We start from the raw sequence: 26,586 nt of genomic DNA, 5'->3' as shown, positions 1-26,586 counted from the left end.
GATTGCTATGTATTTGTGATGCAAGTCTTTTTCTACAATATGAACATATTTCAATACTCGTTCTATCTTGTTTCTCTCTTCTCTTGCTTCAGTTTGACTTCATGCTCGTGCTATCTTCATTGCCATCAGCAAAAATGTTTGCTGTTGATTTACTCCCAGTTCGTTGTCTCTTGCTATTTCTATTAAATTTTCCATGACAAAAAACATCACTATGAATGCTGGAAACTCTCTCTCTCTCTCTCTCTCTCTCTATCTATCTATCTCTATCTCCATCTATCTATCTTCTGTTACACCTCTTTTCATTCTCCTAAACACTTTCACTTCTTCCATCAAATGTAACTTCCAATTGACTGCTGCGAAATGGGAAGTTGCACCTCGATGGTTGAAGAAGTTGTTGTACTTTTTAACTGAGAATTTGGTTGAGTTACGTCATTTCCATGATATCTTATCTTCAGAGTTGATCATGTTTATTGTGCTGAGAAGGTTTGCGAGCCTCTCCGACTCCTCCCTTCGTCTTAAAGAGGAGCGAGGAGGGGAAGAGATTCTCTTGAACTGGAACGGCTAAGAAATCACTAACGGACATGCTCCGGTTTGTGGTGATGGGATACAAAGTTGGAAAATATGATTTCAATGGGTATTCTCTGATCCAAGAATCATTCCAGAACGCTATTTGCTTCCCATTTCCATGTTTGACGATGATACTGTTGAAAAATAAGTCTCTTGCCGGGTTAATGTCCTTCCCCATTGAAGAGGCTCTGGGAAGGCTTTGGGTTGATGTGGAACTTCGCCTTGTAATACACCTTGTTTGCCAATTGTTGCCACAGCCTATCCTGATTTTCAGAATATCTCCACCACCACTTTTGTAGAAAGTATTTGTTGAATATGTTGGAGTTTTAATGTAAAAAAAAATTAAATTTTCTTATCCCCTAAATTTTAGTTGTCTTAAATGTTTTAAAATACCTTTTGTGAGATGTGTCAGATGTTTCCGAAATATTACATATATTCAGACGCATCTCTTCGGTCTTCTGAATAAAGTCTATAAATAGACTCTTCTAAGATTAATAAAAAAACAATTCAATCTCTCTCTCATTGGTACTCTATCTTTTGAGAGTTTTTTTCACAAACAAAGTTCTTTTACTCTTCAACTTTTTGCTTTCTATCTTTTCTGGGCATTTGAAGGAGTTGATGGGATCAAGCCTCAATAGCAATTGGGTCAAGCCTAATGCCAAAAAGTGAGCTTTTGTTGTAATTTATCTTTACGTCGGTTAACAATTTAAATAAATATTGGAGAAATTTTAGATTTTGCACATAGCCTTTATCCGTAGATAATATGCTTCCGATGTTGTTAAGGGTGCCTATTCCTCTAATCATATTATTTCTAGCTGCAGGCTTGAGAAGGCAATTGAAAATGCCGGCCACTAATATGAAGAGCAAAGGAGACAGCGGGTCTCCTTGTTTTGAGACCCTTCTTATCAAGTTATTAGGCTTTTACACTACTTACTTCCAAACCCCGAGGCCTCTAGCAGAGATAAAAGAAATCCCCGGTCTATGTTGTCAAATGCCTCCTCCAAATCTATTCTAAATAGCAGCCCCTTTTCCTTATGCTTCTTGCTGTAAAAGAGGATTTCCATTGCACTAATGTAGCTATCGTTAATCTTGCTGTAGGAGTTCCTATGGCATTTGGAGGCCTCATCTCGAGGGTCCGGACAGGAGGAGAGGGGGACTCGTGATGCCTATTTGACCTATCATTGCTGGCTGGATAGGAATATACGAGTTTTCGACGGCGACAACTCCCACCCGAAGGTGGTGGGGGACTAAGCTCTACGGCATGCGGTAGAGATCACCGGCACCATTGAAGCTTCACCTACTAGGTTGGCCAGGGATATCTGGGCCCCCCATTATGCTCTTGCAGTGTCCAGGACGATATTGGTATCCTGGGTGTCCCCACCCCCTAGCTTTCTCAAGGTGAACTTCGATGGGAGTGTAGCAGAGGACGGGGGTTGTAGAGATGTGGGATTTGTCATCAGGGATCACGACGCCAGACTCGTGGCGGCAGGTAGGTGGAGGATTTTTGACTCGTTAGTAGTGACTGCTGAGTTTCGGGCGGCTTGAGAGAGTATCTCCTATGCGAGGCGGGTACTAGATGGTGGTTGCATCCTCCTCGAGGGAGATTCGACCACGGTGATTAAGTGGATCCGAGGATGGGGGTGCTCAGTCGAGGATCGGCCGCTGCTCCACAATATTCATAGAGTACTGGAGAAGGCTGGCTCCTACTAGACCATGCACGTATATTGGAAGGCGAACGGTGCTGCAGACTGGGTTGCTTTCTTTGCGGCTCATTACTCGAAAATTTTTTTCTGGCTAGATTATGAGGTTGTGCCTATGCCTTTGCACAGTATTTTGTTTTTTGATTTTGTTGGTTGTTTTCACACTCGTCAAGTGTGAGCCGCTGATGTACCAAAAAAAATAAAAAAATAAATGCCGCTTGAGACTCAGTTATCAAGGCATCCATGCGCTTGGCAGGTCTTGCACTCAGTATCTTGGAGGAGATTTTAATAATTCCTTGAACCAAGGCATTCTCGTTTCTTTGGAACAAGGGTGATAAAATTGAAGTTTAGTCTTGAAGTATCTGCACTATTGTTGCGAATTTCATCAAACAATCTGATTAGATCATCCTTTATCACCATCCAGAAGCGCTGATAAAATGTTGCTCGAATACCATGAGGCCCTGGAGCCTTGTCTTTCGCAGGGCTAGAGGGTGCATTCCTAATTTCTTCTTTAGAAAATTTCTCTTCCAAATCACTGAGGTTTATTTGGTATTTGCTGAACATTACCTTCCAGTCCACCTCTAAGTTGGTATTTGAAGTAGAGCCAAGAAGTTCTGAATAGTACCAAACAAAAGTGCTCTGAGGCGATTTGGATCTTTAATAATATATAGTACCTTAGTATTCTATATATTATTTAGATTCTTTGATCTTGTATAAGTATCTAAAATCTCCTCGGTAAATAACCATTGTAGAACTAAATATACATTCGCATGACTCCTCACAGTTGCAGTAGGATTTGTTATACGTAATCATATGGGGTAGATGATTAGAGGAGAAGGTGAACTACTGCTATTGTCCTCTATTTTTTTTTTTGGTGTATTAGCGTCTCCCTACATACGACCGTGAGTACATCCGGAATACTCACCGTACAAAATATGCTCTAGTGCCAACGGCACATGCTCTAATGCCCCCATGTGACGAAAGGAAGCGATCTAGTCCACCATACTGTTTGTCTCCCGAAATACATGTATGATACTAAAAGAATCAAACTCCTCGAGAAGATGGCAAATATCACTGACTAGAGGGTGCAAATCTGTCCTGGCACGTCCGCTTTCGATCCAGTCGATCACTGTAGCCGAATCGCTATTGTCCTCTATGCTATATGTAGAATTGACTGCAGCGTGGTTGGGATTGCACCATGCTATATCTGTTTATCAGCTGGAAAATATGTGGTTGGAAGGAGATTCTTTAATTATGGTCAAATAGCATCAAAATCCTTGGACAAGAAGTAATGTCAGCCTCCTTCGATGAAGGACATTCTTGATTGGAAAACTAAGTGGCCTTCCTTTCGGGTATATAGGGAAGGTAATCAAGTGGCAGATTTCTTGGTGAATCAACTGCTTAAAGGGGATTTCATCATTATAGAAAGGTCTACTTTATCTCCAACCTCTGATAGCTGAAGGGTTGAACGTTGGGTTTCTGCGTTTATGATTGGTTTGTGTTGTTTATCGGTTTATGTGTAGTCGTTGCCTTGCTAATACTTAACTCAATTATATATGCTTGTACTCGATCTGAACTTTAGCTTTCCTCCATATATTACCCAAAAAATAAAAAGAAAACAACTTTAATTGGTGGGATTATGATTACCAACTAAATATTCTTTTATCTTGAACAGACAATGTCTAATGCGATGTCAAAATGCTAGTTCGCGATAAATAGCGATGTAATAGCAACTCTTGGAGAGGGAACTGGGAGTTTTAATTAAAGAAGGTACTTTGTATATTTTTATTAGTTTTTCAGCATTTTCATTATTTTGTTTGGAGAGGTAGTCGAGTTTTAAAAATATTTAAATTTTTTATATGTCTATGCACAGTTGAATACATATATTGTTTATAATAAATGCACACAGAGTGATACCAGCAACGTTGGAGGGGGCACCCCTTGCTTTGAGACATTTGGGCTATGTTAAGCGGTGGCATAGCCTTTCGGGCCAAGCATGTCTTCAGAAAGGCGAACTGAGCCACGGACTGGGTGGCTTCGTATGTGACTAATCACTCCGGAAACACATTGTAGGCTAGGAGAGGGGAGATGCCTAGAGCGCTCCAAAATTTGATATTTTATGACAATATTAGATGTATTTGTACTAGAATATCTGTTTCAATAATAATAATAATAATAATATATATATATATATATATATATATATATATATATATATATATTTGGATAAATTTATATGTTAAAAATGGACCAGACGCAATAACAATTGAAATTTTCAAAACTTGAACATTTTATTAAAGGGGAAAAAATAAAATATAAGAAGCTTGAATTCATAAAAGTACAGATTAAGCGGGCAATTGGATAAAATCCCCCGTATCATGGGAACGAAACAAGAACGCGACTCTTGAAGTCCACAATGCGTGCCCTCACGGTGTCGTAAACGCTGTAGCATGTGCCAACCGCGGAGTTCCGGAAGCCGCTATAAGTTGTCGGGCGCAAATGTGGCTTCCAAGGAAACCCCGCAAAATATCCGCGATGCCGTGTCGAACCGTTTTGCGCTCTTCCGTCCTCCTCTGGGAGCCATGGCCATGGCGGCCCCCCTCCCTCCACCGCCCTCCGCCTCCCCTTCTTCGACCTTCTAGGGCTACGGTTTTCTACGGAGCTTCCCCTCTTCGATGCTCTCATAGCGAGGCGCCGTCGCCCGCCTCTTCCCCTTCTTCTTCCTCTCCCCAGGACGACCAGGGCCCACCCCAGGAGGCCGTCCTCAAGGCCATCTCCGGTGAGCCCCCTCACCCCTTATCCCCCAAATACAATGGAATGATATGATACCTTGAATCCGATTTTACCGCTGTACTGTAATCACTTGTGTTTGATTACGTCTTCTTCTCTGGAGCGATGGGGCGCATTGACTGGAAAGCAAATTATTGAAAAAAAAAAATCTATCTTTTTTGCATCTACTTAACAGGTTTATTTTGTGGAAAAGTAGGAACTAGCTGATGCACGGCATGGAAGAAAAATGAAATAAAATGTTTGAAATTAATATTGGTTATTGGAGTTGCTATTTGTGATGGTAGAATTTAGAGATGAATCTTGCTATAGTATGATATCCATACTGATGTTGTTGTTAGGATGGAGACTGGATATGTTAATTTTTGGAATTGTATTGAGAATTCTTGTCAAGCAATCAGTTCGAATAAGACTATGTGAAATAAGATTTAACAATGATGATCAGTGATCAGCTACCTAAACCCATTTGAGATAGGCTGGTTCACTGATGCATAATTTATGTGTAATATCTGCACTTCTTTTGGGTTAATTTTACTTTATATACTTAAAACAGAAAACCACTCATACGTTTTATATCACACATGGAGAAGTGATTTGAAATAAGATAAAATTCTGGATTTTGAATTATGCTTGATTGCAGCAATTGATATTTCTTAATAAAACGAATTTTCTTTTCCCTTTCTTTTTCTCCAGAATTGGGATGCATCGTTCTTTTTTACTTGGGATGAACAACCTTATAAATGGATAACTAACTTTTGACAGCTTATTTTCTTCATTTTAATTTCTTGCATAAGTCTTCCTCTTCCACTACTTGCTGTGCAAATGAGCTGACTGGAGCCGAGTTGAGCAGGACGCTGCTCAGGCTCAGCTTGGTATATGAAAAAGGGCAATTGAGCATAGGTGAAGCTTGATAATGTGTGACCAAGCTTCACTCTTTAACTTGCACATTTGCAAAAGAACAATAAATTATATCACCTTATGATTGCCACTTCTGGTATAGGCCATCTAAGCAATATATAATAAGATCTTTTCATATGGTATAATTCTCTTACTAGGTGGACTGACATAAATCAGTATGGGAACAATATCCTATTAATCAACATTGACCTTTTATTCTGGGGAGCTAAAATTTTCATATTGAATTAATGATGTATTGAGATTTTCACATATGAATGTTGGTGGACCAATGAATGGCTCTGCCAAAGAAGTGCATATGGAGCCATGCACCCGAGAGGTATCTCACGTTAAGGGCATCAGCCATAGCACCGCATTTAGATAACAATGCCAAAAGAGGATACGGTCCAGCGAATATGTCCTCTTCTCTTGAAGTTTTGTTCTCAGTAGTTTTTAGGAGATAATGACAAAGTGTTTTCATTTTCTTATCTATAATGAATTAAATTTTGGTCAATTGGTATTGAACTTTGAAAAAGAGACACTAAAAACAACATTAAAAATTATATAAATATTTTTTAAATTTTATGGCAAGCAACACCTGTCTAATCATAAGATTTAAGAGGAAGAAAGAAAAATATCAATATAACCATATAACATGAATAAAACAAACAAAATAAACAACCCTTTCTCCTTTTAAATTCTTTATGAAACATGATATTGACAAAACACTCTCTTAACCTGCTTGGGATAGTGTGTGTGTGTGAGAGAGAGGTACCTGAATGTGCTGTGTGGAACAGGACTAAACAGGATATGATCATATGGAGGATCACTTAAACCTGTAATAGTCCATTTTCTTTTTAGGCATGGACTGTTGGCCATAAATGGCTTTAAGTGGGCCTGGTGGTGGGGCCTGGGAAGTTTTCTGGCGAGGCAGAGCTGGGTGTTGCTGCACAAACAGCTGTCAAAGTAAGGGAGGCAGTGGAAGCTTTGTCAAGGTCCCCCATACACACATACTCATGTCCCAATACTTGCATATTGATGCCTGTCAGAGACATGCCCCATCCATAGACATGCAATGTGCAATCAACTCTGTTTATCTGACTTGCTGATATAATCACTGCTTGTTTTGAACCAAGCCTTCTTCAAACAACTTCTTCCAAGTGAGGGGGTATTGCTACCATTTGACTGGAAGCTGTACTTTTTAGGTATATAATTGAAATTATATGAGAAATTTTGCTGACATAAGCACTATTTGAGTCCCACTGTCTCTCAGCAGGAGCATCTCACCATAAATACCAGGAAGCACATTTTTTAGTCATAAAGCTGGAAGTTTTATGGAGACAAGCTGGTAGTCAGTGATACTATGTATGGTCATTATGTATATTATAATGCGGAGCAACAAATAGAAGAAAATGTAAACCTTGACATTCAATGCAATAAATGGGACATCTATGAATGGAATCATGGATTTTCCATAGTATGCAGGTTACCGTGAATGTCACTTGTGTTAGGACTGAACAGTTTGCTGATTGTTATTAGTTTAAACTTTAAAATACTGAATAATATCTTTATTAAAGTTGTCATATTCTGTTTCTGTTTTAACTTGTATTGGCATCGTATCCAGAAGTATCAAAGTCGGAAGGAAGGGTTGCTCAAACCACAAATATTGTCATTGGTGGTACAGTGACAGATGATGCTAGCAATGAATGGCTTGTTCTAGATCAGAAGGTATGGTATTTGTCGCTCTCTTTGTGGTTCGCGTCTGAATGCTTATGCATGTTTGTGGACTTTGCGTTGCATCCATGTATTGGTGGTCTTGCCTGGTCTATGTGCCTACTTGCATGTATTCATGAATTGGTCTAGAATGTACCTGCTGAGTCCCCTTAGTGAAATTCAAAACCACGCTCAGCCACTGTTGCTTTTATTTTATTTTAGATGTTTATCTTGTGCTGCCATCGGGCTTGTTGTTGCTATCCATTTTCTTTTGTTTCTATGCTGTTCGATCCAGATTCTTTTCTTTTGATTGAAAATATCTTAACTGGAGTTGGCTGGTCTTGCCATGTATAATGAATCTCATTCATTGGCCAACTGAATTGCTTATCTTTTTCATCCTTTCATCCCCCCACCCCCAAACCACGTGGGGTCTCTCTCTCTCTCTCTCTCTCTCTCTCTCTCTCTCATGCATGTGCACGCACGCATATGCAGCACCCAAATTGGGTCAGAGTAGATGCATAGACAGAAACATTTTTGAATCGTGACCAAGTAGCACTGGCTGACAGGCATGGTGTTTGACAGCATATAAAGACAATCCCTTTAGGTCGTCTTTTACCAATTATCATAGGGTTTAATTGGTGTTGGTAAAATTAGCATCTGCTATAGCATAGATAATTCTCAATTTTTATATCAAGTTCATCGAAACCTAAGGCGGACCTATTAGGGTTTGTGTTATATCAGCATTAGGCTTTAGTTAGACCATTATCTGCTGCAGGGAGTGGGTCAGGTTTGTTAAAGCACACAATAGTTTAGGGAGCCAAAAAACAGCCTACCTCTCCTTTGGGAGTTGTACATTATATAGAAATTTACAAGCCTAATAATTAGGGATTTACAGCTAGGGTACAGATATGTAATTTGCCAAATAAGTAAAGAATATATCTAGTAATAATATAAAACCTATTTATATTCCTATATTACTATCAGCAGCTGGCCTTGATTTTGTGCCATAAATTACTATCATTAACATCCCCCCTCAAATTGATGCTGGGAGATCGACCAGCAACAATTTGCCAACAAGAAATTGATGCCGCTGCCTAGTCATAGCTTTGGTGAAGACATCAGCCACCTGAAGGTCAGTAGAAATATAAGGAAGAGAGATCACTCGCCGGTCAAAGGCTTCACGAATATAGTGACAATCGACCTCAATGTGCTTGGTTCGCTCATGGTAAACAGGATTGGCTGCAATTTGAATAGCACTAGTGTTATCAGCATGAAGCGAAGTAGGATGATCCGGGGGAAAACCAAGCTCCGTAAGAAGACCACGCAACCATACAATTTCAGAACAAGCAGCCGACATGGCACGATATTCAGCCTCAGTGGATGATTTGGACACACAATCTTGTTTCTTACATTTCCAAGAAATCAATGCACCACCAAGGAACATACACCACCCCGTCGTAGACCGGCGAGTATCCGGACACCCTGCCCAATCCGCATCACTATAAGCCGTAAGTTGAAGAGGAGAACCAGCTGGAAAGAAAAGCCCACGGGTAGGAGTTCCGCGCAGATAGCGTATAATGCGACGAATGACAGCCAAGTGAAGATGCCGGGGAGAGTTCATAAACTGGCTAACTGTATGAACGGCATAGGAGATGTCTGGCCGAGTAATAGTTAAGTAAATAAGAGTCCCAACAAGTTTTCGATAAAGAGTTGGATCAGATAGAAGGTCTCCTTCAGCCTTCCGATACTTGACATTCACCTCCAAAGGAGTATCAATTGATTGAGTATCCTCCAAACCATCCAAGGTGATGAGATCTTGGGTATACTTATGTTGATTCAAGAAAATCCCATTGGGTTGAGAATGAACCTCCAATCCCAAGAAGTAGGTGAGATGACCAAGATCTTTCATATGAAAAGAGTCATGTAACAACTGCTGAAGCTTAGAAATCAGAGCAACATCAGTCCCAGTAATGAGAATGTCATCCACATAAACCAAGAGAAGAACCATACCAGTGGAAGTTTTGTGGAAGAAGAGTGAGGCATCAAACTGACTTTGTGTAAAAAAGAAGTTAAGCAGCGTACTGCGAAACTTTTCAAACCAAGCCCGGGGAGCCTGCTTCAGCCCATACAAAGAACGCCTAAGCTTACAAACATCATTTGCATTGGAGGTAGTCATACCTGAAGGAAGCGTCATATAGATATCCTCCTTTAGGTCACCGTGAAGAAAAGCATTTGTCACGTCCATTTGGTAGATCGGCCAAGAGTGAGAGGCTGCCATGGCTAAAATTGTGCGAACCGTGGTCATTTTGGCAACAGGAGCAAAGGTCTCCTCATAGTCGATGCCATATTCCTGTTTGTTACCCAAAGCTACCAACCGAGCTTTGTAGCGATCCAAAGAACCATCAGATTTCAATTTAACAGAATACACCCATTTACTCCGAAGAGGTTTCACCGAAGAAGGACAAGACACAATATCCCAAGTGTGATTCTCCTCAAGGGCGTGAAGTTCGGCTGCCATTGCTTTCTGCCAACACTCATGGTCCATAGCCTGTTTATAACATGATGGAATGGAAATAGAAGACAGTGTAGCTACAAGGGAGACATGGGATGAGAAACCATACCGATCAGGGGGTTTCAAAGGTCTGGTAGTGCGGCGAAGAGGGACTGGATCAACCACTGAGTCTGAGGCAGAATCAGGTTCCGTTGCAAGATCATGAGGAGGCCTAGAGGGATCTGGAGGAAAACCAGATATTGTCCGAGGACGTCTCTCATACACAAAACTAGGTTTAAACCTTTCTATATGCGCAGGGGAATCAAAATTATGCAAAACAGATAAGGATGGAGACGGCGGCTCAACATGATTTTGAAAAAAATACTGATTTTCAAAGAAGATTACATTCCTAGAGACACGAATCCTACGTGCACAAGGATCATAACAAAGATAACCCTTTTGATTTGTAGCATAACCCAAAAAAGCACACTGGACAGATTGAGCGCTAAGTTTAGTGCGTTCAGGAGCAGGAAGATGTACAAAACATACGCAACCAAACGTATGAAGGTGAGAGTAATGAGGAGAATGTTTAAACAAAAGATAGAATGGTGAAGCATTATTGAGAGTAGGGGAAGGTAGCCTATTGATTAAATGGACAGCAGTGGAAAGAGCTTCACACCAAAAACGAAATGGGACAGAGGACTCAAGGAGCAAGCTTCTTACCACATCTAGAAGATGACGATTCTTTCGCTCGGCAACACGATTTTGTTGTGGAGTGAACGGACAAGAACGCTGAGAGAGAATTCCTTTGCTTTGAAGAAGTGCCTGAAATTTGGTAGACATGTATTCTCCCCCAGAATCAGAACGAAAGACTTTAATTCTGGCAGAAAATTGAGTCTCTAGAAGAGCAACAAAGGTCTGAAAAACAGTAAAGACTTCATCCTTAGAGCGAAGAAAATAAATCCAAGTAAATCGGCTATAATCATCTATGAAAGTAACAAAGTATTTGTAGTTAGCGTGGGAAACAACAGGGGAAATCCCCCAAACATCACTATGAATGATCTCAAAACAGTGAGTTGCCCGAGATGCATGAGTTGGAAAAGTCAAAACTTTACTTTTACCCAGCTTGCAAGCCGTACAATCGAATTGAACATCATTAAGAGAAGAGGAATCTTTAGTGCCTAGTAGACCAGAATTGAACAAAGTGCGGAGTACATGAGAATTAGGGTGGCCAAGACATCTATGCCACCTTTGATAATCAGGTCTAACAGCATTACAAGTAACAAAAGAAGGAGATGCAACAAAAAAAGGTGGAGGTGTGGTGTGAAGAGGAAAGAGTCGTCCCACTTTAGGCCCCTTCGCGATCATTTTCCCGGATACCTGATCCTGCACAACACAACCAGCAGGAGAGAAAGTAACATTGCAGTTATTGTCAACTAATTGACCAATAGAAATAAGATTGGTAGTTAAGCTAGGAGACACAAATACATCAGTTAAGGAGGGAGAAATATCACCAACAGCCGTGATAGGCAAAGAAGTCCCATCGGCTGTGTGAATATCAAGAGGACCAGCATACTTTTTCACATTGGTAAGAGGAACAACACTGTTTGTCATGTGATTAGAGGCTGCAGAATCAAAAAACCAGGGCAGAGAAGAGATGATTTTGTTACCTGAGATCCCTAAGGCAGAAAAGGCAGAAACTATGATCTGTTGTACCATTTCAGGAGTGAGAGAAGGCTGATGTGGAGGAGCAGAAGGAATGACCGGAGAGGCAGAACTTGAGGCACCAACTGAAGTATGGAAAACACTCTCGTGTTTCTTGGGAGGCCGAGTGGGACAATCTGATATGATATGCCCTGATTTCTTACAATAATTGCAGAATTTTCGTGAACAGTTTGTTGCAATATGACCAAAACCTTTGCAGCTATAGCACTGTACATTGCTCATGTCACGGCCTTTCAACTTCCCTTGGGCTGCATAAGCCACAGGTATAGGGTTACGCGCATGATCTTGCTGGGTCATGGCAGTTTGAGTGAAAAGGCGTTGTTCCTCACGAAGAAGCTCATTAAAACAAGCATCCAACGAGGGTACTGGATCACGGTTCATCAGATTAGAACGTGCAGTGTCAAAATCAGATCTGAGCTTCATCAAGAACTGATCCCGCTTGCTGATTTCATGCACAGCTTGGACAGCAGCAAGTGCACTAGGAGGAACATTAGCATAAACGATATCAGAGTATTCAGTCCATAGATTTTGGAAATCAGAAAAATATGCTTCAATAGAGAGACTGCCATGTGTGAAATTTGCCATCTCATACTCCAGTTGAAATCTCCTAGCTGTATTACCTTGATTATAGACCCTTTTCATGTAATTCCACATGTCCTTGGCAGTTTTATACGGCCTCAGATTAAGAATAATATGAGGTTCAACCGAACCTAGGATCCAAGACATGACCCGAGCATCCTGGACTTCCCACTTGGCATACTGATCCTTATCTTTCTCTGTGTCTTCAGGGGCTGAATCACTCCCATCAAGATGACCCCACAATTCTTTCCCTTTGACAAATAACTGAAATTGAAATGCCCACGCCGAGTAATTTTTCCCAGTAAAACGAACACAAAAAAATTCTGACTTTTCAGAATTCATGATGTAACCAGCAAGAATGAGTCACAAGCTAGGTGACAGGACAGAGAAGGACACCAATATAACAAGACCAGCAAATACCTGAACAAGTTTTCTCACTTTGGGATCACAAGTGCTGCGCAAGACAAGAACAAAACTCCAAGACACCAGGGGATATTTTGCCTCAATTGTAATGTTGAGGCTCTGATACCATGTTAAAGCACACAATAGTTTAGGGAGCCAAAAAACAGCCTACCTCTCCTTTGGGAGTTGTACATTATATAGAAATTTACAAGCCTAATAATTAGGGATTTACAGCTAGGGTACAGATATGTAATTTGCCAAATAAGTAAAGAATATATCTAGTAATAATATAAAACCTATTTATATTCCTATATTACTATCAGCAGCTGGCCTTGATTTTGTGCCATAAATTACTATCATTAACAAGGTTCTTCCATCGTTGCATCTATGTTGGTAATAATGATTTATTAGAAGTAAATAATCCAATTTATTTGGAGTAGATAATCCAATTTTTAGATGTGCACTACCGAAGAATAGGAGCTGGTATGGAGACTACCAAGAATAAGTAATTTAATTTGCAGTTCATACTTCACCATGTTAGGAGCTAGTACCGTTAACCTGTTTGTTGTTATTTGTTGATTTTACAGGTAAACTCATATCCCATGAAGAGAGGGTTCACTGCAATAGGAACTGGAGGTGATGATTTTGTCCAAGCAATGGTTGTTGCTGTTGAATCTGTACTTCAGCAACCAATTCCGAAGGTTTGTGTACAGATCATGTTTAATTTTGAATAAACTGGTCTGTTTTGATAGTATGCACAAAAGAAGTTAAAAATTATAAAGATGCATGTGAACTTTCATTAGCTTCACATATTTTATGTAAACTAATACCTTTGTAGTGTTGTAATCCCGAAAATACTAAACTCATGCTTCTTCATTTAATATGTTTTCTGAAGGTTTTTTTATGAAAAAAGCCAAGGTTGCAAGGTGTCTATGCAATCCTAGGCAGTGGGAACACCTAAATGCCTAGATGGTGCGTAGATTGGTTGAACAATGACTTAGGCTCTTCAAGACGTAAATTAAGAAAAAGAGGAAGAAGAATACTTGGAATAGGTTGCAGAAGTAGAGGAAGAAAAATATGAGGTAAAGAGAAAAGAAATCATGGAGGAGGAATAAACAGTTAATGGGTGGGATTGCTGGGATGGTTTTCTGTGGGTGAGTTGGAGATGTTAAATGATGGACAGACAAGCAGAGAAGGCAGATGGGTAGGCTCTCTGTGTTAAAGCCTTAGCTGGTTGGATGATGGGGAACTTAGGAATGTTATACTAAAAATAACATAAGCGTTCTCGTTATATGGGTACTTCGCGTAAGGCTTTCACAGGATAAAGAGAAAGAGCATGAGGGATTTGGATGAGTAAATGAATTTGCAATATTTTGTTAAAAAAAAAAAAAAAAATTTAAGATAAATATGCAATCAAGAAGGTGAGGAAGGAGAATCAAAAGCTGCCCTTTCTTCCCCAGAAGAAAACCTTATACTTTACCAATAAGCCTTGAGACACTCCTATAAGAAAACATAAAAGGATTCAAGGAGGTTTGCCAAAAATTTCAAAAAACTATTCTAGTTGGTGATGATCTATCCTTGGACCTAAGATACAATGATGCAAGTTAATTAGTAATGCAAGGTAATGGATAAAATGAATGGCAATCAATTAAATCTTTATGTAAATGGATGCAATTTTAAAATGGGAGACGGTTGATGGTGATGAATGAGTTGGTAGAAGAAGCCTTAAAGCAATGATTGAGGACTGACCTCATAGCGATACTATATCAAATGGAGAGAGACTAGGTCCTAGGATGCATTTGGGATCTTGGGTTTCTCTATACCAGGTTGTCTTGGTCCATCACGGCCATTGTTTGTTGTGTCCCAACACTTGGATGGTCTGGCCTGCTGGGACATCAATTTTTTAATTTATTATTTATTATTTTTTATATTTGTTCTTGTTTTTAATGGTTGTTTTGGTCCTCTTGATCTATGCTACTACTATCTGGGTACCATACTGGCATGGTCCTAGATCAAGATGAGCTCTGGCACTTGGATTTAAACACTTGTCTTAGATATACATAAATAGGATGCAAAATTAGGACAGGATAATGCTTGGATTATGAAGACTCCAGGGAAGGACTTGAGAAGATAAAATGTTCACTTAACAATCTCTTGAGATCGCTTCCCTTCTTTAGATAAGTGGGTAACCATAGACAATGGCTTTAAAAATCCTTCTGCCCTTCGATAAGGTGCAATACTTTAACAATTATCTATACCTATTACAAAATTGACTCTAAGGGCATGTTTGGTTAGGGAGAGTTGGGCTCTATAATGGGAATGTGAATGAGTGACTCCCATTCTAGCTGTTTGGTTCGGCGTAGTCCCATTTCCATTCCGATTCCAGGGAGAATGGGAATACCCTAGTGCCCCAAAACCCAATCCCAACTCTTCTCTAGTATTCAAATCTCATTCCGATTTTGATTCCGATTCTAGTTACGAATCAAATGTGTTGGAAAATATGCCATTCCAATTTTCATTCCAATTCGTGCCTTTGATTCACGACCAGAATTGGAGTCAAAATCGAAATGAATTGAAATGAGAATCGAAATAACCATATCTGCTTACGTGTTTGGTTCGTGATCGGAATCAGAATTAGAATGAAATTTGAATATTAGAGGAGAATAGGAATTGGGTTTTGGGGCATTGGGGCATCGCTTTCCTTCTTGGAATCGGAACGGAAATGAGACTTTCCCAACCAAATGGTTGGAATGGGAGTCACTCATTCTCATTCCCATTTTAGAGTTCAGCTCCTTCCAACTAAACATACCACGAACCAAACATATCCTAAATGCAAACGTTAAATTCTGCTACCCATTTAATTATTAACAAACTCGAAGGCTGAGCAAGCTCTAGAATTGATTTTAAAGGTTGGTCTGCTGCCAGTAGTTATATATGACAGGCGTATTTTATCTATGGTCGTTTGTCTTGCGGTTTTCTAGAAGTAGGAACCACCATACAAACCCATTCTTAGACTTTGATTTTGTTATTACTCACATTCCCTTTGCCGCTTTAAACTGCGAGTAGTATAAAACTTATCATTCTGATGTCATCACTGCTCCCAATATCGTTCCTGATTTTCTTTCGATACTGCTCATATGATTTCACTCCTTGACAAGGTTGGAGGAACCAATATCAGACCCCGTACCGGTTTTCTGGCGGGACGTCTCGGTACCGGCCCGCACCGTGCCGTGCCGGGCCCGTACCGACACAGAGAAATAGATAGGGGAGAGGGAGAATGAGAGAGAAAAAGAGAGAGAGTGGGGCCGTTGGCATCCTCTCCTCTCCCTTCCTCCCCTGCTCGCTCTCTCTTTTCTTCTTCTTCTCCGGCTCTGGGAACGTGTCCTGTTTTTGGAGTTGGAGCTATACCGGTGAGCCACCCGTATGGTTTGAAATGGACAGAACCGGCCAGTTTGGGTCGGTTCCACCGATGTTGCTCCTTGGTTATTGCAACATATTGTGTTGTCAACTAGTTCTCCTAGGAGCATCATAATATATTTTCTTTTTGTTTTCCATCTTTGTTTTGTGACTTGGCAATTGATTTTGTTCTGTCTGGTGTTAATAAATTTCTTTCTCAAGGTGATTGTTATAAATTTATGATTAATTTTCTGATATGTTAATTGCCCTCATTACCTGCAAGTCTTGCATATAGGCAACTACTTGGTTGTTTGCTTGCATAGATCACTCACATCTGATTGAAGAATCACTGGTATTATTCTGCTGTGGGTTTGAATGCTCAAGGAAGCTGTTATGATGTCATACTCGCCTTCCCTTATGTTCTGTTGTGCCTGTTGCTATATGTTAGTGCCTTACCAATTGCCATCTTTGCTTTTTGGACCTTTCTTTTTCATCCTTTTATTTCACTTTTGATTTTTTATTTGATGAATAAAATAAATTCAAAGCACAAACCTCAATGAAATCATGCTGAGAAGTGTTCCCTCTTCATTTGTCTGTATCATCATTTCTGGAAGCTCATGTAAATAAGATTAATGGTAGATGCGAATTGATTAATATGAGAGGCGCCGGAAGATCCAATATACTGGAGAATATGCTACAACAATTGATCTCGAATCTCAAATTGAGAAGGAATAAATCGAATTTTTGAAAAGTCATACAACCCAAAAAGTAAATGTGGACCTTTTGTATAAGTTGGTGTCTTGGGGGCTAAGAACTTTTGCTTTGTATATAGATTGATGACTTTTACTCTCTATGAGGTAGAGATAGGAATCAAGCATGAAAACAGGAATTCAGACATCTTTGTTGGTGAATTGTTGGTGAACATATTTGCAAAAACTCCATTTTTTTCTTGATAAAATTGAATTTACTCTAGTGTTGGTAATGATTTCCTGATATTTCCTTTTAGTGTCCAAATAGCTCAATGGTTAGGATGATATACATAATTGATTAGCTTTCTTTGTAATTTATTTTCCCCAGTGAGCTTATCGAACATAGTGGCTCTGAACTTCTGGTCATTATTATTGTTATGATATTCATGTTCATCAGTTACTATCATAACCATATTTTATTGGATGCTGAGCAGGGTCGTGTGACTCAGAAACTGTCTTCAAGGGGCAGGTATGTGTCTGTAAACATTGGACCTATTCGTGTTGTCTCCAGTGAGCAGGTAATCCTCCCCTCCCCTTTATGCAGATCTTAGCTTGCATTTCATACTTTTTGAGGACAATCAGCTGGATGCATAATGTTTGGTTTACTGGTTATGATCTTTTATAAAAGGTGCATGATCTATTGACCCATAACTCGATTTGGTTGTTCCAGGTCCAAGCTGTATATAATGCCATGAGGAGGGATGACAGAATGAAGTATTTTTTGTAGACTATGTTCGCATGTTTATCCATGAAACAGTCCACATGGTTTGGCATTCTTGTGTTGCTGTAGCTCCATTTTAGCGTTGGTAATCTATGGCAATCCGTCATGTGGGCAAGGAGGTCTCAGGTACATCAGACATTGTTTTATGGTGCTTTGTATGTAATTTTAGTTGTAGTAATTTCCTTTGAATCTTCTCTTATGAGTGAACACATTGTTACCGAACTCCCTGTTTTATGGAAGGTTTGATACGAGATGGGGTGCCAAGGCTTTGATCAAGATGGAATAAGGACAAAAACCTTTTTTTTAAAAAAAATAATAATACATATTCAAATGTCTGATGGTCATATTGACCGCGAGTCAACCTACCACAAGACAGTCCTGAGTTGCAGCCCAACAAGCAACTCAATGTATTTTGTAATTTGGTTTGCATGCATCCAAACAAGGGATTATCATGTACATATAACTTGAGCTACATGCGGCTCTACTTATGGAACTTCAAATAGCCCCTAAGTAGCTTATATGCCAAGGTTAAACAAGTATAGCTGGGTTTGCTATAAATTAGTAATTATTACTTAAACTCATCTTGGTTTGTTTTCCTGCACTGTTATCTGCACCCTTTATGGAATGCTGCAGGTTAAGCAAGCTTTCAACCTCCATCTCCAATCAAGTAAAATCATAGGAAGGCTTCAGTTTATAGATGCGTCCTTGGTTGTGAAACATCTTGAATGAAAGTCAACCTACTTATCACATTTAATGAATATGTATGCTTCAGCTTCACCATAGCTTAGGAAACCTCTCTTTCTCCAGCTGCTCTCAGTTTTGTGTACTATGCTTGTCCATCATGTAAAATTATGGCATGAATCAACTAGCCTTTAACTTGTTTTCCTTATTATCTCTATGCTAAATCTAGAAATATTAAGATTAGAAAATGTTGGTTGCTTTCACCATTTGTTTTTGCAGCATTATTGCTCTGGTAGAGACTTGTGGCTTGGTGATTTCCATGCATTTGTGCTCTTAAGGTACCTGGACTCAGAAATCAGAAATAACAAGAATGCGCAATTTGCTCATATTCCTGTAATTGTGCTTTCAGCTCTCGCATCTTTTTTATCAAGTTTGTCCTTGGCTAAGATATTCAATACATCTCAAAGAAGATATCTTTTGATATAACTATGGTTTCATTCATATTCAATAAATGATTTCATATCTGTAAGGTGCAAAAGAAAAGTAGGAACATACCTACTGAATCAGAGGTACAGCCTCAGAGCAAAACCTAGTAGAGCTGGAGTTTCCTTTTATTCTAAAATGCCATAGTTTTCCCTTAGAAGAAACCAAATTTTCATGACACAAGAACTCCCAAGAGTACCACTTCTCAATCATCCGATCTATGTCATGGACAAGAACGTCCGTCATCTTACTAGCTCTGGCAACCATGGCAGCTGTGTAGATTGCCCCCATCCTGCCTGGAGCCTCTGGTTGGTCTCCTCTTGGTCCATCGACGACCACCACGTCCCATTTTCTCCTGCGCACTACACCTGGCAGGCCAGTAAGTGCTAGCTTGCAGTGTGATCTATGGAGGAGACCTGCTTGTGGTGTGCAGGCAGGGTTTGTCCTAGCATGCTTAAGTAGCTCATATGCTTCACTGGATCTTTTATGGTATTTAACCAAGTAGACTCCCATGCCTTTGAGTTTTCGAGTTCTGAGCTTTTCGAGGTCGTCTTCTAGGAAGATAGTAGTGCCTTCAGTATTCAGCATGGCTAGATCAAGGAATTGTGGTTTAAGTCCAAAGAAAAGGAGGTTGCATGGGGCTCTGTGGGTTATAAGATTTTTGAGGAGCTGGTGCTCTTTCAATCTGAGGATGTCTTCAGCAGGTGGCCTGACATAAGGTTTCACTGTATGCAATACATGAGGAAGGCGTTTCACAGGTACAGGATTTGTGGAAGCACATGAATTTGAAAGGAATGGAAAAGGGGGAAGGATAGGGGGTGAAGTAATGCTTGTAAATCTGAAGAGTCTAAGGAAGGAAATGGTTGAGAAGATAAGGAAAAGGATGAAGATGAGATTCTTCCATGTCATTTTTTTTCTCTTTCCTCTTACCCTCTCATGTCCTCCTCCTGCTGCTGTTTCATATCTGCAATGTTTCTCAGGAAGCTTTTCAGGTCTTGCATATGGTTGTGAGTTGGTCTTCTTCTCTTTTCTACTCTTGCCTTCACTTCTTCTGACTGTTGTGGTGGGTGTGTTGGTTGCCTTTGGATTTCTTGAGAGCTAAGAGAGATGATTTCTCTTGTTAAAGAGTTCTTTCTTGAATGGGGGCAACAGCAAAAGATTGGCATCCTGAATGCTTTTCTTCCAGAATAAATAAATTATTTTTCAGGTTTGTTGAGCAGTTGAGTGAATATAAAGAAAGGTGTAGGAGTAGCTGCTGAGCAACAGTTAATGATGTTGAACTTTTATAAATCCCTTCCACAAGTTAAAGGTGACCCAGGTGGCTTGGCAATGACATGATCATACACCATCACATATGGAGGAGATGGTCTCACTTCTAGCAAATCCTTTTTTCAATTGGTCAATTGGATGATGGTCTTTATTCCATATAATAAACTCATTGCAAAAAGCCTGAGTTTGAATTCCTATTTCGGATGACTCATCTAAATTCTAGACATGTGGGTCCTTCTGGTGATTGCACCAACAAGGAAAAGCTTTGCAAAAATTACTTCATTTAAGGGCCCCATATTAATCATTTCTCTTTTATTAATCATTCTTTGGCTCTTAATTTATTTCTTTTATTGTTCATTGGCCGTAATATTCTGGAATGATGCTCATAGGAAACCAACTTCCGTGACTAACCATCCATTTTGTCAACTATTCTCAACATGGGGTGGTTAGGTTCTAGCATTAACCTCACTGTGGCCATCTTAACAACTTGAGCTGATGGGCCATACATAGCCAAAGCATGCCGGGAGCAATCATGTCAAATGTTTGCGCCTTTAACATGCTAACTTTTTTGTTGCTTATCGAGGAAAAATCCATTTTGCCCACAATGCAAGTGAAGGTACTTATGATCAGATGATGGCAGTTGCCTGTAGCTTGGACTCATTTCTGTTAGGAGAGATTCTTGATTTTGTATAAGTACGCAAGATCTATTCAGCGAATACTAATGTGGGACTAAACATACGCCTGCACAGGTTCTCATATACTCTTCCTGTTTAAGCCATGACGTCCTCATTATGTTAAGGATTCAAATCTAATCACAAGCACTATGATCGGCTCGTAGTCTGTCCTAATGAATTTGTGATGCAGTGTCCCCTAGTCTACATAGATTATGAGCTAGATCCGCTTTGATACTATTTGTAACAATCCAGGATCTTACTCAAAATGGCTAGCCGGAAGGTTTTATTTGGATTTCTTGATCTTGTATAAGTATTCAAAATCTATCCAACGAATAACTGATGTAGGACTAAGCACATGCCCGCACGAGTCTTTACAAAAATTATATATATTGTACCTAATATATTGGGCATGCTAAGATATCAAATTGTTTGTCCCTTAAGTAACGAACATGTTTGACAGCCCCAAACATCATTTTTCTCTAATAATCTTTGGTTCGTATGGCTTAATCAATCTGTCTAAACAATTGCACCATCAGATCAGACAAGATCTCCATGATGCAGGTGGATTCGATTGTGTGCGAAGATGCAGCATGAGGCATCACTTTCAAGCGGTTGTGGACGGCTATGATGTGGTCCAAAATTGGACCTACGTTTAGCTTCATCGAACCTTCCCGACGATTATTTCAACATCAAAGTTAATAGTTTAATTAAAGTCGAACAAACAAAATAGATGCTGGAGGGGTGTTATGGACTACCAGCTTGTTTCACATCACTGAAGGGTCAGCTCTCTTCTTCAAAGACTTTATTAGGCTCCCCAACTTCCTAACCTTAATGACCCCCTGGCTCTTGTCATTATGTACCCTATATTCCATGACATCTTTTATGGTGGCATATATTTGCGCAAGTTGGTAGATTATATATCAAGCAACTGTAATCATCTGTAACTATGTGATCATGCTGATGACCGACTGTAACCCCCCCTGAAAAACTACCAGTTCTGTGATGATCTTCCTATTTGCATTAGATTCTGTTTCTATGACTTAGCCATCAATGATTTCAATGTATTTGTAGTTTCCAAGGTAGAGGTGAGCACATAATATGTTGTGTGCTCTGAACAATTGGTACTCAGGTCTTACAAGGTGTACCCTTGGATAGTCTTGTAATTAGAATCTTGGGTATATAATGTCTCAGAGGAATGCAATTCCCTATATTGGATCTTTTGCATCATAGATAACATGCATTTTATCTTCCAACCTCAAGGTTTTTTTTGTCTTGAAGGTTGATCTTTTTAATAGAGCTTAAGAAATGGCAAAGGATTTCATTTCCACCAGTTGGATTTCAAGGTTCCAAGGCAGACTCCAAAGTTGTCTTGGGCAACTCTTGACAATGCTCAGCATCGATCTGTCAAGCATGCAATTAAAATGCAAGCCAGATGTAAAATTAACATGTTTACAAATCATACTTGATCTGAAAGCCAACTGTATGAAGACAAATAAAGTGTTTTCCTCAAAAATTTATTAATATTTTATGCATTTCACAAAAACATTTCGACAAGCATCAAGTTTTAACCAAATGTATTAATGTTTCCATTATTTCTTTTCTTCATTAACTCTTTTCTCAAAAAAACAAAGAAGAAGAAAGAAATTGTTATAAACGCATATTGTTATGAATTTATGATGGAAAGAGAGTGCACAAACTTTTGAATGCCTATCAATTTTCTTCACTTGACATTCACCGTTATGGTAGGTATTTTATTAAACTTTGATTCGCAAGTTCCCTAAATAACTTAAGAAACTTAAAACTTTCAAGATTTTTTAATGACTTCAATTAATATAAAAACGTTGAGAACAAGATTTAGTGTTATGACTAAAAGGTTCTAAATCTAATCCTGTGTATCAAGTGGATATAAAACAAGCAATATAAGATTATGTTACTAATTTTACTTTATTTTTTTTAAACAACTAATAGGTTCCTGCCTAGGCATTCAAGATAGCCACTTACACCTATCCTTTAGACGACCATAACTATGATAAAAGTTTTGCTGTATCAAAGTGAATTCTGTTTCATTTCTGAGTTTAAATCTGGAGCACTTGCAGCAGGGATTTTGGTCAGATTAGTCTAGATCAGAACTAATTTAATCAGCTTCTACTTGTTGTTGGGTATCCTCTAAAGCATCTGCAAGGCTATATCACCAAGGTATCTTCATATTACTCCATTTTTTTGCCTACTGCAGATCATTATATATCTCCCATTATATGTTAACTAATTATTTGATTTTGAGCTGTAAGATGTTCTCTTGGTTTAACTAGCATGCATAAAGTTCTACATTTAATGCGAAGCATATCAGCAACATCTTGGAAAATCTTAAAGCTTTTATACATTATATTTAGAAAATGTGGTGGAACCTATCATATCAGATGTAAAAGTTAAAGTTTACAAATCAATTCTTTAATGAACACTTTCACTAATTGGTTTCCAACTCTATCTAGCTGGATAAAGAATACAAGATGCCTTCCTCATTGATTTTGTATGCTGCCATAAATTTTGTTTCTTCATCTTACTTTTAGGTTCATTTTTGTAAACCTGAAAACTTTTACATTGGATTAATTATCTTGTGGTGGTGCATCGACGCCTTAGCAGCATTCATCGATCATGAAGTCATTTGAGTATTTTTTTTTCTTTCAGATAGTCTATTAGACTTTTGTCTGGCAATTACTTGTCAGAAATTTTAGAAGTACAAGAACTGTTTTTGTTCTAGATCTAAGAGCCTCTGATTCAAACTTACTAATTATGCATACCTAAAGAATAATACAAAAGCAATCAAGGAAAAAAAAGAAACAAAAAAGCATATACACAATACAGTGAGCATTTTACTCAATGTTTTAATATATTTTATTTCAAACTACTCAGCATTACTGAATGACTGCAAACTTTGTTGGTGCATGTCATGAACCTATGTAATATGACAATTAAATGAAGAAGAGCACATTCTGTTTATCTACAATTCTAACGAGTGTATATTTTATCTAAAATTTCTACCATAGTGGGTCCCTTAATTATACTCATTCCTAGAAGCCTTATTCATATCTATTTTCACATTTAATCAATAAAAAAATAGACAAGCAGGACAAGGAATATCATAATAACAAAATTGAGCTCATGCCAAGCAGACTTACAAATTGATGGCAAGCTAAACTGTGGATATTGAGGCAGATAAGCACTCAGAAACAATTGTACCAACAAAGATATTTTCAGATGATGGAATTTTGGAGATACAATAAACAGAAGGCCTTAAAACTACTAAAACCCCAAGTTGAAAACCACTATCACAAGATATCCAGAAGAAAGGTTAAGGCATTAAAGCATTATTTGAATGTAATGTACCAGATAACAAAACATTATATATATCATTTCCCATAATAGATGCAACAGGGCCTCCTTGTTCTTCCCCTTGATCCAATAATTTGTTTCTTGACAGACTTAACCTAAACCCAATCTGCCCAACCCATAAAACCCAAATCCATAACTAAATAAGCCCTACCTACAACCAACCATACCCACCCATGTAGGAAACCAGCCCATAACTAACCCTGGGCTAACCCATGAATAACCCAAGCCCAACTTATAACAACCTATGCCCAACCCACATAAACAGTCCAACACATTAGCCCTATCTAAGCCTCATTGAAGAGAAATTAGTGTGTGCACGGCATGCACGACTATGCTAGTACATGCCACCAATCACCAAGATGCCTGAACGTAGGTTCCATTCATCATGCGCTCGTCTCACTAATTGGCCCACAGCAATACACTACGGCGATTGGTGGCATGCACCAACGTGGCCGTGCATGCAGTGCACACAATAATTTTTCCTCATCCAAAGCTCAAATGGACTTATCATGATTTATTTTATGCCAATTGATCCTTAGAAAAAATAAACTACCCCAATCATCATGCACCAAACCAAATTCATCTTTACCCCTTTCTCATATTTCTAAGGTTCCAAGGCCATGCTAGCTCTCCAGATCCACTAACTTAAAATCTATTTAGAAGCTATATAGTTCATTAACCTATGTGAAGCTCAATTTATATCGACAAGATTTATGCATTAATTTTACAGCCCTACTCAACCACTTGGACATATTAGGTGAACCGAAAAAACTTTTACCATCTCCTCTCCCCATTTATTTCAAATAAGTTAATTCAAGCCATATATTCCTTTTTCATCCACCTTATGATTTATATCTAGTCTCATCACTTGAGTGAGACCAAGCAATTCTTACTAACCAATAAGATACAATCCTAGCAATGCACCCAAACCCTCTCTGCTTAGCTAAACCTTCACACAAGTGTGACTTCAACCCAGGACTCCAAGAAACCCCATTCATGAAGAGAAGACCAAGCAAAAAAGACCCCAATTTTTAGTGCTAGCTCTCTTCCTTCTCTTAATACTTTTTGCTAGCCCTAGAAGAAATCCTAGCTTTAAACCAAGCACCAAAACCTTAGAGCCTTAGAATACCCAACTTCCCACTATCTCCTATTAGCCGAAAGACCTAAACTCATCTAACAAGAAGGAAACCTTCGTCAAGGAGAAGATAAGTTTCACCTATTAGAGCTTGAAAGAAGCCCTTAGCCTTTACTTCCGAATCTAAGGGAGATCTTCCTCATTATCAACAACAACAAAAATAAGGGCTCTACATACCTTAGCTCTCCTCTCTTCTTTCTTACTTTTTTTTCTTTGCTTATTTATTTACTTGCTCCACTAACAACTTGCTAATTTACTTGCTAGTTCTCCAAATTTTAACTCATTAACCGAGCTTGCTAACTTTGTTTTTGCTACCTTCCTTACTTGTTCACTTGCTACTTTCAAATTTCTTTCATATTTTACATAGTCGAGTTAACATTTTCCATGCTTTTCATTTTTTTCCTCACCACCATTAGATGCTTCTTATTTCTCTTAAAAGGTTGGTAAGAGTCTGAGGATCAAACCTATTTGGTTGGCTTCTTTCCATTGACACAACATAAACATATTATCATCATCTAGCAAAGCCTCTCATCTAAATCCATAAATCTTGCTTTCATTTAAGATGTTACTTGTATTTTTAAAGGATCAAAATGGTAGAGAGTCTTTTGTTAAGGATGGTCCTGGAGGTCATAAAGGGAGGCACTTTTACCCATCTCTTGGTTGAATATAATTTAAAATTAGATACGTCATTTCATTCAATTTTATATCCCATGTTTCTCCCTTGGGCAAGACATGGCTGGTGATTCCTTTCCCCCAAGTTCCCCTCACTCCATGCAGGTGCCATTAGGTAGCTAAAAACAACTAGTTTTAGAGCTAGAATCATCCTTTGACGCGGATCAAGTTGACAGCCTTTTGTTGTGTGATAACCCTAGAAGTTATATCGCTCTTTCATTTTAGCTCTGAAGAAATAGATGCAAGTGTAAACCGCTCAAAGCTAGAAATAATGCTAGAACCCTTATCTTCAATAATCCACGATATCATAACCTTATCAAATGAACTATTGGTTGCTAGTTTTTTAAATCCTAACAAGAAAAGATACTTTTTGTTTCTTTGGCTGCTCCACCATTAATTTTATTTCAGATGCGACAAGTTAGACACTAATTGGCTAAGGATGTCAATAATAATAATAATAATACAAGATAAGATGGCTATAGACTAAACCCCCTAAACACCAACCATTGTCTTCAAAACAAGAAAAGAAACGATCTAAACCAGCAACAACTCTCCAAC

The 26,586-nt window shown here is 38.9% G+C and overlaps 2 protein-coding genes across 6 annotated transcripts; one reads left to right on the top strand and one right to left on the bottom strand.

The window, feature by feature from the left end:
• The first annotated feature begins 4,764 nt into the window (after positions 1-4,764).
• Positions 4,765-22,090, top strand: LOC103715842. Of its 5 annotated transcripts, none has more exons than XR_005513702.1 (6): positions 4,765-5,046; positions 7,573-7,676; positions 13,446-13,559; positions 17,438-17,521; positions 17,674-17,850; positions 21,393-22,090. XR_005513702.1 is itself a non-coding variant. In XM_026807995.2 (5 exons), the coding sequence occupies exons 1-5, from the start codon at positions 4,767-4,769 to the stop codon at positions 17,728-17,730; spliced, it is 639 nt and encodes a 212-aa protein (XP_026663796.1). In that variant the 5' UTR covers positions 4,765-4,766; the 3' UTR covers positions 17,731-18,305. The 5 variants fall into 5 exon arrangements, 1 of the variants encoding a protein (XP_026663796.1); XR_003387317.2 differs by lacking the exon at positions 21,393-22,090 and adding an exon at positions 18,685-18,910; XR_003387318.2 differs by lacking the exon at positions 21,393-22,090 and adding an exon at positions 18,358-18,668.
• LOC103715843 (probable methyltransferase At1g27930) lies at positions 18,881-21,386 on the bottom strand. The gene has a single exon (XM_008803610.4). The coding sequence runs from the start codon at positions 19,795-19,797 to the stop codon at positions 18,961-18,963; it is 837 nt and encodes a 278-aa protein (XP_008801832.1). The 5' UTR covers positions 19,798-21,386; the 3' UTR covers positions 18,881-18,960.
• Positions 22,091-26,586: the final 4,496 nt, after the last annotated feature.

The sequence above is a fragment of the Phoenix dactylifera genome, chromosome 10 (genome assembly GCF_009389715.1).
Source record: "Phoenix dactylifera cultivar Barhee BC4 chromosome 10, palm_55x_up_171113_PBpolish2nd_filt_p, whole genome shotgun sequence".
Taxonomy (NCBI): domain Eukaryota; kingdom Viridiplantae; phylum Streptophyta; class Magnoliopsida; order Arecales; family Arecaceae; genus Phoenix; species Phoenix dactylifera.
Note: the sequence above shows the minus strand (reverse complement) of the source record. Positions and strands in the feature narration are given on the sequence as shown.

What these genes read in the sequence shown, in the direction of transcription:
- LOC103715842 (XM_026807995.2), top strand. Translation starts at nt 4,767, where the DNA reads ATGTGGCTTCCAAGGAAACCCCGCAAAATATCCGCGATGCCGTGTCGA. An exon ending in TTCAGCAACCAATTCCGAAG is followed by an intron (nt 13,560 to 17,437) that starts GTTTGTGTACAG and finishes GATGCTGAGCAG; the next exon opens with GGTCGTGTGACTCAGAAACT. An exon ending in GTGTTGTCTCCAGTGAGCAG is followed by an intron (nt 17,522 to 17,673) that starts GTAATCCTCCCC and finishes TGGTTGTTCCAG; the next exon opens with GTCCAAGCTGTATATAATGC.
- LOC103715843 (XM_008803610.4), bottom strand. Translation starts at nt 19,797, where the DNA reads ATGACATGGAAGAATCTCATCTTCATCCTTTTCCTTATCTTCTCAACC.